This window comes from Bacidia gigantensis, assembly GCF_019456465.1.
Source record: "Bacidia gigantensis strain McMullin 20006 chromosome Unknown contig_295, whole genome shotgun sequence".
In the NCBI taxonomy this organism is placed as follows: domain Eukaryota; kingdom Fungi; phylum Ascomycota; class Lecanoromycetes; order Lecanorales; family Ramalinaceae; genus Bacidia; species Bacidia gigantensis.
In genome coordinates, this window is record NW_025408608.1 from 1,556,132 (window position 1) to 1,572,066 (window position 15,935).

Genomic DNA, 15,935 nt, shown 5'->3' on the forward strand with positions numbered 1-15,935 from the left:
TGATACCCTGTTCTCCGACGCGGAAGAGCTCATAGGCCTCCCAGGTCACGATACCCCCAGCGAGTCGACTCCAGCACCACTTCATCACGCTACCCAACACCTAGCAGCTTGTTAATCATCGTCACTTCTGCTGCCAATACTTGCTCACCATCGGCTCCGTCAGAACCAATTCTTGCTCCAACGCTTCGCCCGTGAGCGAGCTTCTCTCGAAATTAAAGTAATTCCGTATGAACGTGCGCGCCGCACTTGGATCGGAGGCCGGTCGAAATGGTAAGAGGAAGAAAGGTATGTCAAGTGCTGTACTGGTTGATTAGTGACCGTATCTTTTCCTATGTGACGTCTCGGGTGGAAGTACCCCTCGATTTCATTTCTAGAGTACACGCTCGAAGCAATTCCTGGACCTCCTCCGGCTCGACAATCTTCCTCGTCCAGGCATCGTCCCACAATGGCTTTGGTGGGGGCGCGGGCACCGCACCATTTGTCTGCACTGACTTTTTTTTTGTCTTTGAAGCAGACGCGCCTGCATCCTTACTCTTGAATGCCCTTGAGAAAAGCCCCATGATGAAGATTAGATTTCAGATCACAATTGTTCGGGGGCGACAGGCATGCTGCAGTGAATGCAAGCTGGATGGCCTGACTGCTACTTAAGAGCGCGACCACGGGCGCATGCAACTGTGGCGACTATGATTCTGCTTTCGGGGGTGGTGATCTTGGGGTCGAACGTTCGCTTCGTAGTGGAAATCCAGGGGTGTTCCGGTAGCGTTGAGGGAGGAAATCAAGGAAGGTGGGCGCAGATCAGCGTATTTTTCTAAATTTGGGGTAGTAGCTGTGACGATAAGTGATGCTCTAGTAGATGTCCAGACTCGTGTTCAGCATGTGTGTTGAAGCGTGCGGTCTCCTGGAGGCTGTTGAGGGCACTCCTTCCTCCGATGGCCTCATGCCGTGCGTGTTGTCCCTGGTACGATAATAATCATGGACTAAATTATAGTTAATTTCCTACTTTCTCGACTCAGGGGGACGACGCGAAGGGGATCGTGGAAGCGGAGCGTGATTGGCCGCCCTCCGGGGGCAGCCTCTAGCGGCCGTCGACCTAAAGGGCTCCCGCTTCGCGCCCTCTCGAAATGGACACCCACGTTTGCTCTGCTGGATCCCATTCTCTGACTGGATACCCATCTTTCATTCGAAATCTCCTATAGCTTTACCCTCACTGCCTGCAACTGGCACTCGCTGCCTTCTCCCCAAACTGTCAAGACCTCTCCCAGGCGACGTCATTGGTTCTGCCCTGCGTCTACGCACAGCCAGATAATGACCTGGCGGCTACATGCTGACTGCATCTGCAACCTTGCAAATTGCCCGACTTGCGTACGTCCACCTGCAGGCTGCAGCTCTAAATTTGGCCGGTTGAGATGCTATCTACAGCTTGCAGACGGAGTATTTGAGATCTGACGACAGCCCCATGTCGCAGGACTACAACTGCGAACCGAGTCAGTCTCTACGCCTCCAACCCAGGAAATAGCCACGCATTGCCAGGATGGAAAAATGAGGCTATCGATCTGCTCCATGGTCCACCAGAGCTGCCATGGGTACCATCCACGAACTCTACATGACCACCGTGCGTTGGTTAAAATCCTCTTACAGTGGCTTCGAAGTCGTAAGGTCATGGTATCTTTCCGCCTGGCGGGGCTGCTTCATGCAGTGTTTCTTTTTGTCCTTCTCTTGCCATAACTCAAATTAAGAAACCTGATTCCAATCTCCCTGCTGCAAAATGATCCATTAGGATGTCATCCATTTTCAAGAGTTCTAAACCAGAACAAACAGTTATTAAGTGTATCCGGTAGTCATAACTCCAAGACCTGTGAGTAATGTTTAAACAGGGAGTTCAACGAGCACGTCGATATGTCTGCCAAAGAGCTTGAAGATTGGCTCAAGCAAGAAGAACCTCAAGATGCAGGCTGAGGCAAGGAGAGCGGAGACGGCGAAACCGCTGGGCATGAATCGTAGCGTTTCTTTTTGAAGTCTCGTCTGTTCTATCTAATCATAGTGCGCAGCGGCCCTAAAATTATTGAAATTTTGAGCAAGATCCCAAAGAGAATCCTTCAAAGTATGAAGAAGAGGATCTTGGTCACAAGTTCGTCTTCCCTAAACGACAGATCTTCCTTGTTTGGTCGCAGATCGAGTGGCCGTGTACATCTGAAATGCTTTGAGGAATTGACATTCATCTACTCAAAGCCTTTCAAGGAGACTCGCTCACAATTGAATCAATATGCAGGAGAAAGGTCGTCAGCTACAACAAGCGCCACCTTGCTCAGGAGGGGAAAGCTAAGCAAGACACCAACAGCAAGTGCTACAAGGCATTGAAGAATTGTGGCCACGATGCGCTGAAAACTTGATTGTAGATATGTTGATCTGGGATCAGCTTTGGTCTTGAATTGAAGAGTCCCATGCGGAGGGACTCGATGTTCACACGGGTTGTTCGTTTCGCAGTCGTCCTCCGACCATTTTTTTTTTTGGCGATTTGGCACACATAAGTCCTATAAACCTATCTAGCCTGTCCGGACTTTTCTTCTCTGCAAAGACAACATGAATTTGCGTCTTTGGATCGTTTGCAGAAAGCACATCGCTGCCAGGTCAGATGAAATAAACAGGCCGCCATGCTCCTCGTGCGACATTGACGGTCTATTGGAAACCGTTGAAGTTTGCTAGCCAAGCCGTGAGCGTCCTCCACCGGTTATGACTCGCAAAACCGACAGATGTTCTTACCACATGTTTTCCCCACAGACACGCTTGGATTGACGTAAAACAGCGATCACGAAGGTTCGCTTCAACGAAAGCAATGTTACATCATTCAAAGCACTGCCTGATGTAGCCTATCGACGGGGAAGGTGGGTTGTAACGAGACAAAAGAGTAGTGCATAGAGGAGGCACAGGCCCTACGAGCTGAACATCTGTATCACGGAGAGCAGAATCGGGCCCTCTCGCTTGCATTGCTTTTGCATGACCGTCCTCTTTGGGTCATGAATGTGTGCGTTAGTCAGTATGCGATCGTCCTCGGAAGCTGCACGGCACATGGTCTGTGCTGGGAATATGGCCTGAAGCCGGCTTTTGCGACGGTATGAAGGTCTCACCCTGAGACTTCGGTCGGAACCTTTATGATAACTACTGACCCAGCGCTGGGTCTAGGACAATTAGCATGTGTTGGTCTTTCTTGCATCACACGGCTGTCTACCGGGCCGTTCGACGTGGCGGCTGATCCTGGTGAGCGATGCCTTCGCAAAAGCTTGCTAAGCCCTTCTACGGGCAAGCGAGGCTTCAGCCTCAATAACCGATGAATTGGCAGCCTTCGATACGAAGGAAGTCCAAGGCTGAGTCGATGCCATCAACTGTCTCGGCTGAGAAGACTCGAGAATTGCATGATTACGGATAGTCACTCGTCTCCTCTTGGCTGGATGTCGACAGTGTGGGTGCGTTCTGCGAGGTTTTACCAGCAAGGCGCCACGAAACACGACGGGAGAACGTTAGCATTATAGGCGACCTGAGAAACTCAGCCTAAGGTCTTGCTGATACTCGTCGGCAAGCTAAATGCGCTTCTGAAGGAGGTGGAGTTGGAGGGCGATGTTAGCGGAGGAGAAAGAAAACAAGAAGATGAACCAGTCGCTATACCAATCGCGGGTAATTAATCTTCTTTGCGACAGTTTCGCGGCCCAAAACGACCTAGAACGAGTCTTTTAGCTGCATCTCGGGGCGGTAGCGCCAACGGCAGGACGTCTTATGTCAGGGATCCGAGAATATATAGCCGAAAGGGCATATATTAATAGCAATTACTCCATTGTTCTCGATCTAGAGTAGCCCAGTACGGCCTAGGCGGGTTTCTCGCCGCCAAAGACCCAAAACTCCACTCAAGGCTCGCCCGCGGCCTTCTCAGTGATATATTTAGAATAACAACTGCGAACTCTCAATAACTACATTATATCAGTTGTCGTCTTCCTCTGCCTTGCGAAAGTCCCCAGTAGTCACCCCGCGCCTTGAAGAGCTGTATTGCAACGCTGGGCTCTTCCTGTCATCCCTCTGCAGCTCCTGGACGACCCTTGGGGCGAAACGTCGATTTGAAACCTAGACAGCCCGTCGTCTCCACCATCAGGGCCTTCCACCAACAAGAACAATCCTCCTCCCAGCAAGCAAAGAAACCAGTCTTGACGATGGGTCGACGAAAGATTGAGATCAAAGCCATCAAGGACGATAGAAACCGCTCAGTGTGCGTATCTCGCGATTTCTTTGTCCCAACCCGTCCTCGTTTGCCACGGACTCATACCACCATTCCCTGCGACGAGAAGCCCGAAAGATGCATCATTCAAATTCAACGGGGGCTGTACGCTGACTGGTCGCTGCAGGACATTTCTCAAACGGAAAGGCGGTCTCTTTAAGAAAGCGCATGAGCTCTCCGTTCTGTGCTCCGTCGACGTAGCAGTCATTATATTTGGGCATAACAAAAAGCTTTATGAGTATTCCTCGGGCGATATCAACGACACGATTACGCGATTTACCTACGTTTGTGCTCCAACGAAGAGTTCCTGTTGGCCATAGCTGACAACTCGCAGTACAATGGGCCTCATGAGCACAAAGGACCTGCTGATTTTGCTGGCGGTATGGACGATGATGACGACGACGATATGGGCAGTCCTCCCTTAGAAGATACAATGCCACGACAAGGCAGTCTGCCACCGCATCTACAGCAACAGCAGAGTTACATGCGTGGCAGCACAGCCACGCCTCCTCCAATGGCGAATGGCATAAACTACCACCAAAGACAGCAGACTCCTCAACCTCACATTATATCTAGACCGGGCTCTAGCAATGCTATTCGGCGATCGAGTAGTAATGTTGGTCCTTCTCACCTCCAACAAGTCACCCAAGCGCCGACTACAAACGGCTATACCTACATGCGCACCGCCCCCGTCCAGCCCTATCAAGGGCCTCATGGCATGCCGCCAACATCTCATCAAAATCCGAATCCTACTGGAACCCAAGTGTACTACAATCAACTACAGCAAGCCTCTCAGCAAGTATACTCTCACGAACCAAGGCGGCAGTCTGTTCCTCCAACATTTCCCCAGCAAGATCAGCGTCAGTACAGCGGCCAGCCAAGTCAGCCATCTCCACCACAGATAGATCAGCGGCGAACGCAAGACGATCAATCAAATCGTTTGCAGCAACCAAAGGCTACTAAATCACGAAGCATTTTCACCCCCATAGATGACAGCAGATCATTGTTGGCGCAGCATTGGGGAGGTGGTAAGCCCACGACAGAGCCAAAGCCAGAGATCAAGAAGGAACAGGACAGTCTTCCGCACTCGAATACTCCCCCCGATTCGACCTCTCATCAACAGCCGCAACCAGTCAAGGCTGGTTCGCCTCCAACACAAGCACAAGAACGTCCAGCTCCTCGAAGAACTGCATCAAATGACTTCGTGCCTCCAATACGGACAGATAGCGCCGCAGGGGCTAAAAGACCGAAGCTCAAGGTACACATTCCGGAAGAGCAATCAGAAGCGGAAGAAGAATCGGCCAAAAATCAATCGGGCAGCAAAGACGAGACACCGGCAAAAGCGAGTGAGGGTAACAACAGTCATTCTTCTGGGACAGGTGTTGTCCTACCACCGCCGTCACCGAGTGCAAGTGCAAGCGCTGTCTTGAGTGCTGGCGCCTCAGGTCCTCCGAACCCTTTTGCTAGGCCTCTGCCACCGCAAAACACAGCACAACAGCATAACAGTACGGCATTCGAAAGAAACCGGGGTGAGAATATGGAAACACCGATATCGGCACTGCCATCTAGATTTGTGGCCGACGGCCTGCTACCTTCACCTTCCTCCTTCTACCCTGATTGGGGATTTGGACGATCTGGCGCCGACAGTGCCAATATCTTACCTAGCCCATTGAATTTTCAGACTCCTGTAAACGGCACAGGTCCCAGCTTCGCGCGTGATGAGGATGGTGAAAAGAAACGTAAGACACCTGAGGGCGAGGGTCAAGAGACCTCTGCTCCGAAACGGGTGAAGGCTTGATGTGAGGTGGCCCAATGTGGCAGTCTATTGGCATTGAGCGTTGAGTAACAGCGATATGTTCAGAGAGCTTTGGCGATATTCTTGGTACACTTCTATTTCATGACAGTCTTTCAGCGGTATCTGATACTTGAAACATGCAAGAGGCAGTCCGTAGTGATATAGTGGACAATTTGACGGCTTCAAAATATGATGACAGAGCCTCTCCGCATCCAGCAATGATCAGAATGATCTATAAGAACGCCCTGTAGACGGCGAGGAAGTGTTGGACTGTACGGCAAGAGTGGCAAGCATTGCCTGACGATGTAATTCCCGGCTTCTGCGGCCTTTGCGCCGTTTTGCGGTCGGCCGTTATAAGTTATGCAAAGCACTAGTGCATTATTGTGCAGATGCACGCTATTCGCTATTCGACGGACGGCAAGAGATAAGCTTTTCCCAACCGAGACAGATGGAGAAATCGGCACTGGATTTGTGCTTAAGCCCGCCGCTATGTGCCGGTACGTCCAACCTAGCGTTCATGGGGAGGTCATGACGGGATATGGAGAGCAGAATGGGTGCCATCTTGCTATGGAGCCCGCCGTCACTACACCGTGGCGGCTTCTCCCCTGTATTCTGTCCGCAGGTGGATAAAGAGGTGACAGCAGCCGCCTTTCATCCCAGACCATCTATTCCCAAGCCACAACCGACCACAGGCCATGCTTGAACCGAATCGCGAAAGGCTGCAGACGGAGTCGCTCGCCAACGGACACTTAGCAGGCAGTGACGAGAGTAGCATTTCTGCTGAGTCTCCCACCGAGAAGGTCGCCAACATCGTCCCAAATGGCGAAGCAGTCGATCCCTCCCACCCTTCAGACCTGGAGGCTGCTCCCGACATGGAGAAGAAGCAAGAGGAGCCGCCACCAAGAAGTACACTCAAGATTGCCTTGATCATGCTTTCCTTATGCGTGAGTCTTCCGAATGCCAGTCTTACGAAGCGCCTACTAACCTCCTATGCAGATTGCTGTCTTCCTCGCTGCACTCGATACTGTACGTTCTTCGAACAGTCCCGGATTTCTAAACACCGAGAAGCTTACCAAGCGAACATAGACTATCATCACCACTGCAGTTCCCACCATCGCGCAGCGGTTCAGAGTTTCGGAGGGCGACTATGCTTGGATCGGTTCCTCCTACCTTCTATCTGCGGCAGCGTCTGTGCCCACCTGGGGAAAGTTCAGTGATATATGGGGCCGCAAGCCTGTCCTACTACTCGCGAACTTGATCTTCTTGGTTGCATCGTTGATCGCTGCGCTGAGCATCAATATCAAGATGTTGCTCGCTGGTCGAATCATACAAGGTATAGGCGGAGGCGGACTGATCATTTTGGCCAACATTTGTATAGCCGATCTATTCAGCCAGAGGTGAGAGGAGTTACATTCGATTACCTGATGTCATTCGCTGATCGCATTCATAGAGAACGTGGGAAATATTTTGGCATGATTGGAGGCGTATGGGGGCTTGCATCTGCATTGGGCCCCGTATTGGGAGGCGTTTTTACCCAAAAAGTTTCTTGGAGGTGGTGTTTTTATATCAATTGTGTGTCTATTGCCTGGCTCTCCATTCGTTCACTGACACGAATAGTACCTTTCGATGGAATCGCCTTTGCTATTATACTTTTCTATTTGGATATTGAAACTCCCAAGACTAATTGGATAGCTGGTCTGAAGGCCATAGACTGGATCGGCGTTCTCACCATCTCGGGCGGTACGGTGATGTTTCTTCTTGGATTGGAATACGGGGGAGTCAATTATCCCTGGAAAAGTGCAACGGTCATCTGCCTGCTCGTCTTTGGGATTGCGACTGTAGCCCTTTTCTTCACCAACGAATGGAAGCTCGCCAGATATCCGGTAATGCCGATACGACTCTTCAAATCCCGCAGCAACATTGCTTGTCTGATTGTTTGCTTCATCCACGGTATGGTCTTCATTGCAGGTGCCTATTATCTCCCTCTCTACTTTCAAACAGTGCTTGGCGCATCCCCCATCCTGAGTGGAGTCTACCTCTTTCCTTTTGTACTCTCACTCTCGTTCACCTCGGTCGCTGGGGGTATATTCATCAAGAAGACTGGCCAATATCTTCCGCCAATCTGGTTTGGAATGATTTTCATGGCAATCGGGTTCGGGCTATTCGTTGACTTGCCCAGCACGCGCGACTGGAGCCGCCTAATCACCTTTCAAATAATCGCTGGCTTGGGTGTGGGACCTATCTTCCAAGGACCACTTATTGCACTTCAAACACATGTCGAGCCTCGGGACATTGCCACTGCGACCTCCTTGTTCGGCTTCACCAGAAACATCGCAACATCCATCTCCGTCGTCATCGGCGGCGTTATCTTCCAGAATCGCATGATCGCTCAACAGGCCAGGCTCCGCTCCACTCTTCCGGCAGACGTCGCACTGCGACTAGGCAGCGGCAACGCAGCCAGCTCTGCCGACGTCGTCAGGGCACTTCCAGATGCCCAACGCCGTGTCGTGGATGTCGTCTACACCGACTCACTTCAGAAGATATGGATCTTTTATGTCGCGATCGCAGTAGTCGGCGTCCTGGCTAGTTTCGCGATCCAAAAGAAAACGCTGAGTAAGCAGCATGAGGTGTACCGAAGTGGCTTGGAGCAGGAGAAAAAGAATCGACTTGAGCAGAAACAGCAGGATGCGCTGAAAAGGGAGGAGAAGGAGGAACGGCGGAGGAGCAGGTTAAGTCAGGATTTGACGAACACTGCGGAGAAGGGAGAGCGGAGGAAAAGTAGGGATAGCAGAAGTCGCCGCGATGAGAATAGGGCGACTAGACGAAGTGGAGAGCTGCATCCGGTCGTGAGCGTTGTACCAGAGGGAGGGGGTGAGGCAGGTGACAAGTAGGACGGGTGATCTTCTTTTGGAATGCAATAATATACAGGCACGTTTTTTGGAGAAAAGTAATAGCATTGTCGCATTTGGGTACTGCGTTGGGGGCGCAGCATGAACATAGCGAGCATGTAGTGGACTTTTGCATCTCATGTACTTTCTGGATATTGAAAGGTTGTAAATATACCATTGGCTCACGAGTTTTAAAAGCATAAAGAGACAAAACTCCATTTAAGTGATCACGTTTTTATTCTTGAGATTTCAGGAAGAAGGCGTCGTCGAGGGAGCTGCTGGTAATAAGTCAAGGAGAGAGAGTAGCAGAATGGTTATTGTTGCCAAAGGGTCTGTGTGAGTAATATATTTAAATGGTCAAGAGGAGTAGAATCCGTGCCAGTGCAGCAAGGCGAGAGTCACACAGTTTAGTTGCAAGCTAACAAAAAGACGCGTGTCTCAGATCTATGGGTATGCAGCGCTCACAAGCAGCCCACACCAACGCCTCGACCTCTCAATCAACAAGGGTTGGCTATCTATGTTCGAGCAGAACCAAATCCAGCCACAACATCTCAGAGGGAGAACTTTTCCAAATACTTCGTCGCCGCCTCCACCGCCTCGTCAATCTTCTCCGGATTCGTGCCGTTTCCTAGACTCGAGGATCCCTTTCCACCAGCCTTGCCTCCCACGATGCTAGCGATTGAGCTGGTCCACTCGCTTGCTTGCAGGCCTTTCTTGTTGGCTTCCTGAAACATAGGATTATCAAGTCAGTGGGATGAATGATTTGCAGTCAAAAAGGGGTTCAGGAAGGGAATGGACATACCTCGGAAACGAAACATGAATGAATGATTTTCCCTCCTTCTGCTCCAGAGTCCGCAGCCATGAGGTACACGGTCTTGTCTTTCCGCTTGCTCTGCACGGTCTTGATTGCGTCGCTGATGGCTTTCGCATTCGCATTGATCGGGACCTTGACGACTAGGGTCTTCGCGCCAGGGTGCGCGGTGAAGTATTCATTGACTGTATCGAGCGCCTTTTTCGCCTCCGCCTTTTGCTGTGCTTTCTGCTCTTCGAGCTGCGCCTTGACGATCTTGCCCAGGTGATCCTTGAGTTTTGTTTTCGTTATCGCAGAAACGGATAGGCCATTTAAATCTGCCTGCGTAGTCTTGATATCTTGTTCCTTAACAGGACCAGGGCTCTTCTTTTCTAGCAGGTCCAATCGTTCAGCAAACTTTCTGGCTGTTCGTTGGACGGCGTGAGCATCTTCGCCTGTGACGGCAATGATGCGGCGGATTCCCTTTGCAATGCCGTTCTCCTCGACAATGACAAGGTCCCTAATATCGCCTGTCTTTGCAACATGCGTGCCGCCGCAAAATTCCACACTGACTTCCTTCCATTTGAGGTCATCGGGCTTCAGGTCTTCGAGATCAAGGTCGACACCTACAGAGACTACGCGGACAGGATCGGGGTACTTCTCTCCGAAGACGGCGCGTACGCCTTGGATTTGGTGGGCTGTGGCCAGGGGTATTTCTTTGGAATATACCATACAATTTTGCCGGATGTATTTGGTGGAGATATCTTCGATTCTCTCGAGTTCGGAGTCAGACACTGGAGCGCGGTGGGAGAAGTCAAAGCGAAGTTTCTCTGGGGCGACAAGTGAGCCTTTCTGTTCAATTGCATCACCCAAGACTTCTCGCAATGCAAAATTGAGAATGTGGGTACCAGTATGATTGTTACGTATTGGCCACCTCCGTAATTCATCGTACTCGCAAATGACTTCGTCGCCGGTGGACAGCGTCCCTTCCTTCATATAACCAATGTGGAGAACGTATTTCCCACCATACATCTGGACATCCTGTACTTCGAATTCTGCTTTGCCGTCAATAATGATCTTGCCAGTATCAAATTCTTGGCCACCCTGTTCAGCGTAGAAGTTCGTCTTGTCCAGTAGTAAGCCAAGTTGGTCGCCTTCCTGAATGTCTTTCGTGCTTCCCAGGAATTGACCGTTGTAGACCCGTTTGATCACTGCCGTAGTGTTCCCGCGTTCAAATTTGGCATCATCGTCAGTTTTCGAGATATCATTTGCTTCATCTAGCTTGGCTGTTGCGTGGACGTCAAGTTTGAGCTGATCGGTGGCGGCTTTCTTGACGCCTTTACTCGCCTCTTTCGCCTGTAGTCTTGCATCTTCAAATTCGTTGTCGTCGATGCTCAAACCTTTCTCCTCTGCCATTATCCTTGTCAAGTCGACGGGAAACCCATAGGTATCGTACAATTTCCAGACTTTCTGCCCATGCAACTTTTTCGAATTACTGTCCTCAGCTTTCTTCGCAAAAACCTCGAACTGTTTCTCTCCTCGGTCTAAAGTCTTAGAGAACGCCTCCTCTTCCTCATCCAATATCTCGAGCAGATCACTCTCTTTCTTTTTGATCTCAGGGAACATATCACCCATCTGTTGTACTACAGTAGGCAGTAATTTCGAAAAGAAAGTCCCAATTTCTGCATCGAAGTATTTTCGCGCATACCTTGCGCCTCGCCTCAACACTCTCCTCACTACGTATCCTCTACCCTCGTTGTTTGGTACAGCACCATCACTTATAGCGAATGTGAGCATCCTCACATGATCTGCCACAACTCGGTACGCAGTATCAAGGCCGTCAGTATCCTCATCACCGAATTTGCCTTGATATTCTTTCTTGCCCGTGACTTCTTGTATTCGTTTGAAAAGAGGCGTGAAGACGTCAGTGTCGTAGTTGCTGGGTTTGTCCTGTAGAACAGACACAAGCCGCTCATACCCCAGTCCAGTATCTATATGCTGGTTTGGCAGCGGCTTCAGACTACGATCAGGCTCACGATTGTATTGAATGAACACGAGATTCCAGATCTCCAAAACGTTGGGGTCGTCTTGATTTACCAAACTTGCAGCATTTCTGCCTCCTATTCTGTCGTAATGCACCTCAGAGCATGGTCCACATGGTCCTTGATCACCCATCTCCCAGAAATTGTCCTTCATGTCACCGGTGAGTATATGATCGTCTTCCACGCCAACAGATCGCCAAAGGTCCTTAGCCTCGAGGTCAGGTTTCACCCCGCTGCTTTCATCACCTTCGAAATACGTCACATAAAGACGTGAAGGGTCCAGACCGTAGACTTTCGTAAGGAGATCCCATGCATAGTGTATGGCTTCCTTTTTGAAATAGTCACCAAAGGACCAATTGCCCATCATTTCGAAAAAAGTCTTCACGTTCATTAATCAAGGTTCCAAGAAACATCCTCTTAGACGTACGTGGTGGTAGCTATCTTTGCCGACATCATCAAGGTCCTTTTGTTCATGAGTCACACGCGCCCTCAGCAATTGGCATGAATTGTGCTCACATTGTGCTTTCCTCCGGCGCGTATACACTATATCTTCTATCAGCCCTGTCTCTGAAGTTGGTTTGCAGCATTTCATCTTACCTTTTGCGAGTTCACCGCCCTTTTCAAGCTTGCGAAGTCCGAGGATGGCTCGACTGTACCCAGGAATATCGATTTATACTGATTCATACCAGCATTGGCAAAGAGTAGAGAAGGATCCGAGTGAGGAACGACGGACGAAGAAGGCACTTTTTGCAATCTCAGTAACAATCTCAATTTGAACAAGTGATTCATACCAAACGTGTGTCCATTTTTCTTGAAGTAATCAATATATGTTTCTCGCACACGAGCCGCTGGCCATTCCTGTGAAATACTCATTCTGGGCGTAGTCGTGCAAAGAGTGCGCCTTCTGGCTGGTTGATGGAGCTTCAAGAATTGTTGGTCGTAGAAATGTGTACAGAGGGGTCCTAGAAATGTGTTGCGACTCAAAACTCCGCAATCTCTTCCACCCACCCTCCACATTAAACGAGCCTGTGTTATGGACCTGGGGCGTTCAAAGTGGCGGATCTGCAATTCAATCCGGCTTTGAAGACCACAAGCAGCCTCCGAATCAACTCATAGGGGGTTGATGGTGGAAGGATGCCTGTAGAGGCGGGCGACTCATCTCCGCACGTCGGGCAAAAACGACGCGCAGATGACGATTTGAGGAACGAGCAGCGCCTCGCGAAGAGGTTCGATCTACTCAATCTAGGTATTATCCTGCTATCGCAGCTATTTTTCCAGCTACTAATGTCTTTCATGTACAGAACAGAATGGCAAGCTCTACGTGCCCATTCACGCCCCACTCCCTACACCACCAGCGGCTTCCTACTCCCCCTCGGAATCTATGCTTGTCGACGATACTCCAAACCGTATTTTCATACACAATCTCGACGAAGAGCTCCGAGAGATCGAAGAAGAAAAGGACAAGCTGATATTCCTGCCTGACATTGAGAAAAAGCTGGGCAAGATTCCGAAAAGTACTCTTGTGAATGGTGTGCATCCATCCGCTATGGGCAAGCAGATGGTGCTTTATGAAGTTCCGGAAAGTCTTACGGTTCCGAAAGAGAACGATAGTGTCAGGAAGGCTATCATCGAGAGCAGAGCTCGGGCAAGTGAGGAGACGGCAAAGAAGGCCAAAGAACCAACAAATGTAGGAGTCCCTAAGCTGGCCGTGAATGGAGCTCGTGTGCAGAGACAAGGAGCAAACAATCTCAATCGTAGAAACTACGATCAAATAACATATCGAGAAGACGATGAAGACGCCATGGACATTGAATAATCCATCTACCTTGCAACTCCACAAAGCGCACACGCAATGTTTCGCCGAAATATAACCAACTGTTTCTACGCTCATCCTATGCTCCTAGCTATGCAACAGACCTATCAGCGCGTAGAACCACAAATCTATCAAACATCACGTTGAAGGCTAGCCTCGCTTGAACAAATTCAACTTAGATGCGAAGCTGGGCTTTGGGGTCTCGACGGGGTTTATTGGTCCACTGGAGCCACCTGCCGAGGGCTGATGCAAAGGTGCATTCTGAGCAGCACTCGAAGACTCTCCTCCGCTTTGCCAGCTAGGAGGTGGTCCGGACGGAGGCGTCCCAAATGTCTGATTTGGATCCGTCTTGGATGCTCCCATTGGTGGCTGATAAACTGGAGGCGGTGGTTGCTGCGCGTTATAAGGCGGCGGTGGTGGTGGATAAGGCTGCATTGGATATTCTTGTCCGTATGCAGGATGTCCGTAGCCCTGTTGGTACATGGAGACGGGTGGCTGTTCGAAACGAGCTCTTTGATGTCGAGAAACAAGCCACTTAAATGACGTTAGTGCATAATTGTATTCGTAATGATTGATGTTTGCCCACCCTGTGATATGCCAAAGGAGGTAAACCCTTCTTCATCCTACTCTTTGCATGCAGGGCGCCTCCAACGAGATATATGAAGATGATCAAGAGAATGAGCCCAACGACACCCCATTTGACTGCTTCAGCCTGGGACGAATAGCCCCACCAGTGCCCATTATGATTGTCGTCGTCGTCGTCGTAACTGTCATCCCAATCTTGTCTTCTGGAGAGACCGTTCATGGTGATGAGTTGTGGAATGATGAAGTCACAATAAGTGTCTTCTACCAATTGATTTTAGTCAGAAGACCTTAGTGGAGATCTAGTCGAGGGGAAGGAGGCTTAATCGATCTTCACAGAAGACATCAATAGATCTTCAGACATTGTAATGTCTGAAGATTAAAGAGCGTGCTGCTGTTGGCAAGGGATGCAAGGCCTCGAACTGTTTGAGACAAATGTTCCTAAAATGGAAAGAGACAACACGAATGCCAAGACGATCGTGCAGTTCCAAGCCAGTTGGTCGTCAGGGGCGGGCCTATATCTGCTACCCGGCTTTCGGCCCCACCGGCTACTAATGTCTTGCTAATGCTCAGGCGTCCAAAAGGCTCAGTCGACTTGATCAAATTCTCCTATGTCGCTGATGATGGCTTTCTCAATCATCCCCTCTCCTTCTCCCCCAAAATGTCGACGATGGAGAAGCAGACTCAAAGCCATGCTACCCCCAGGTTCCTCCCACAGCGGCATCACTCCTTGCCCAATGGCCTCGCTGATACCACCCAAAGTTCTTTGACACCCTACATAAAGCCCTTCGCTGGACGCCTCGGCGGAGTGCAGGATTTTGTGCTTGATCGGTCTGACCCAGCCAATGCCTCCATTCTCCAGGAAACCCCTGATGCAGCTCCTCTCATGTCCCTTCGTGAGACCTTCTCACTCCGAGGTTTTCGTTCCCGGGACATGTGGGAAGCCGCAGTGATAGAGGGCCTTGGCAGTATGTTGCTGGTCTATCTAACGACATGGATAGCTGCCCATCCCGCTGGTCCACCTGTGGCTCCAGATTCGTTGGCGGGAGTGTACTCGACATCCGCTTTCTTTGGACCACTCATCGGTGGGTTGACCAACTGGATCATCCTGACGGTCTTCATTTACAGCTTTTCGAGCGTGAGCGGCGCGCATCTCAATCCAACGATTAGTATCGCGACCTTTCTTGCCCGATTGACGAGCTTACCTAGGATGGTTTTGTATGTCGCCTTCCAGACCGCCGGGGGCGCTTTGGCTGGGTTGATGCTGCGAGCCTCCTATGGGTCGAGGCATTTTGATGTTGGGGGCTGTAGTGTGGACGACGCGGTCGTTTCTGTAGGCGAAGCGTTCTCAATTGAGTTTATGAGTACCTTGATTTTGTTGTTTCTGGCATTCGGAGTCGGATTGGATCCTAGACAGAAACAGATCTTTGGGCCAGCCCTGGCACCGGCCCTCGTAGGCCTGGTACTTGGTGTCATCAGCTTTGGAACAGCTTTCACGAAACCTGGCTACGGAGGTGCTTGTAAGTTTTTCAAATCCCTCTCGCCAACCCCAGTCATAGCCATGGCGCGCATTCTCGTAAAAGAGAAGCTATTGACAAATCTTTTTCATCCAGCAATGAACCCTGCCCGTTGCCTCGCCGTATATGTCGGTACAAGATTTCCTGGTTATCATTGGATACATTGGGTATGACATCCCTTTACCAAAGCCCCGGGCATTCTATCATCTGACCAATATTTCCAGATAGGGCCAATTGCAGCATCTGT

At 50.3% G+C, this 15,935-nt stretch overlaps 7 protein-coding genes across 7 annotated transcripts; 4 read left to right on the forward strand and 3 right to left on the reverse strand.

The window, feature by feature from the left end:
- Positions 1–121: 121 nt before the first annotated feature.
- KY384_008513 (uncharacterized protein) lies at positions 122–560 on the reverse strand (the record flags this gene model as incomplete). Its single annotated transcript, XM_044817002.1, has 2 exons — positions 122–297; positions 356–560. 2 exons carry the CDS (start codon positions 558–560, stop codon positions 122–124), a joined length of 381 nt encoding a protein of 126 aa, XP_044666367.1.
- Positions 561–4,196: 3,636 nt separating this feature from the next.
- Positions 4,197–6,059, forward strand: KY384_008514 (uncharacterized protein; the record flags this gene model as incomplete). Its single annotated transcript, XM_044817003.1, has 3 exons — positions 4,197–4,252; positions 4,389–4,545; positions 4,596–6,059. 3 exons carry the CDS (start codon positions 4,197–4,199, stop codon positions 6,057–6,059), a joined length of 1,677 nt encoding a protein of 558 aa, XP_044666368.1.
- Positions 6,060–6,584: 525 nt separating this feature from the next.
- Positions 6,585–8,947, forward strand: KY384_008515 (uncharacterized protein; the record flags this gene model as incomplete). Its single annotated transcript, XM_044817004.1, has 5 exons — positions 6,585–6,646; positions 6,733–7,000; positions 7,053–7,082; positions 7,143–7,389; positions 7,674–8,947. The coding sequence occupies 5 exons, from the start codon at positions 6,585–6,587 to the stop codon at positions 8,945–8,947; spliced, it is 1,881 nt and encodes a 626-aa protein (XP_044666369.1).
- Positions 8,948–9,495: 548 nt separating this feature from the next.
- On the reverse strand, positions 9,496–12,649 carry ALA1 (Alanine--tRNA ligase; the record flags this gene model as incomplete). The annotated part of the gene is made up of 5 exons (XM_044817005.1): positions 9,496–9,669; positions 9,747–12,155; positions 12,204–12,239; positions 12,293–12,319; positions 12,374–12,649. The coding sequence occupies 5 exons, from the start codon at positions 12,647–12,649 to the stop codon at positions 9,496–9,498; spliced, it is 2,922 nt and encodes a 973-aa protein (XP_044666370.1).
- A 261-nt stretch (positions 12,650–12,910) lies between these two features.
- KY384_008517 (uncharacterized protein) lies at positions 12,911–13,592 on the forward strand (the record flags this gene model as incomplete). Its single annotated transcript, XM_044817006.1, has 2 exons — positions 12,911–13,022; positions 13,078–13,592. 2 exons carry the CDS (start codon positions 12,911–12,913, stop codon positions 13,590–13,592), a joined length of 627 nt encoding a protein of 208 aa, XP_044666371.1.
- A 147-nt stretch (positions 13,593–13,739) lies between these two features.
- On the reverse strand, positions 13,740–14,394 carry KY384_008518 (uncharacterized protein; the record flags this gene model as incomplete). Its single annotated transcript, XM_044817007.1, has 2 exons — positions 13,740–14,176; positions 14,217–14,394. 2 exons carry the CDS (start codon positions 14,392–14,394, stop codon positions 13,740–13,742), a joined length of 615 nt encoding a protein of 204 aa, XP_044666372.1.
- Positions 14,395–14,736: 342 nt separating this feature from the next.
- On the forward strand, positions 14,737–15,861 carry KY384_008519 (uncharacterized protein; the record flags this gene model as incomplete). The annotated part of the gene is made up of 1 exon (XM_044817008.1): positions 14,737–15,861. The coding sequence occupies one exon, from the start codon at positions 14,737–14,739 to the stop codon at positions 15,859–15,861; it is 1,125 nt and encodes a 374-aa protein (XP_044666373.1).
- Positions 15,862–15,935: the final 74 nt, after the last annotated feature.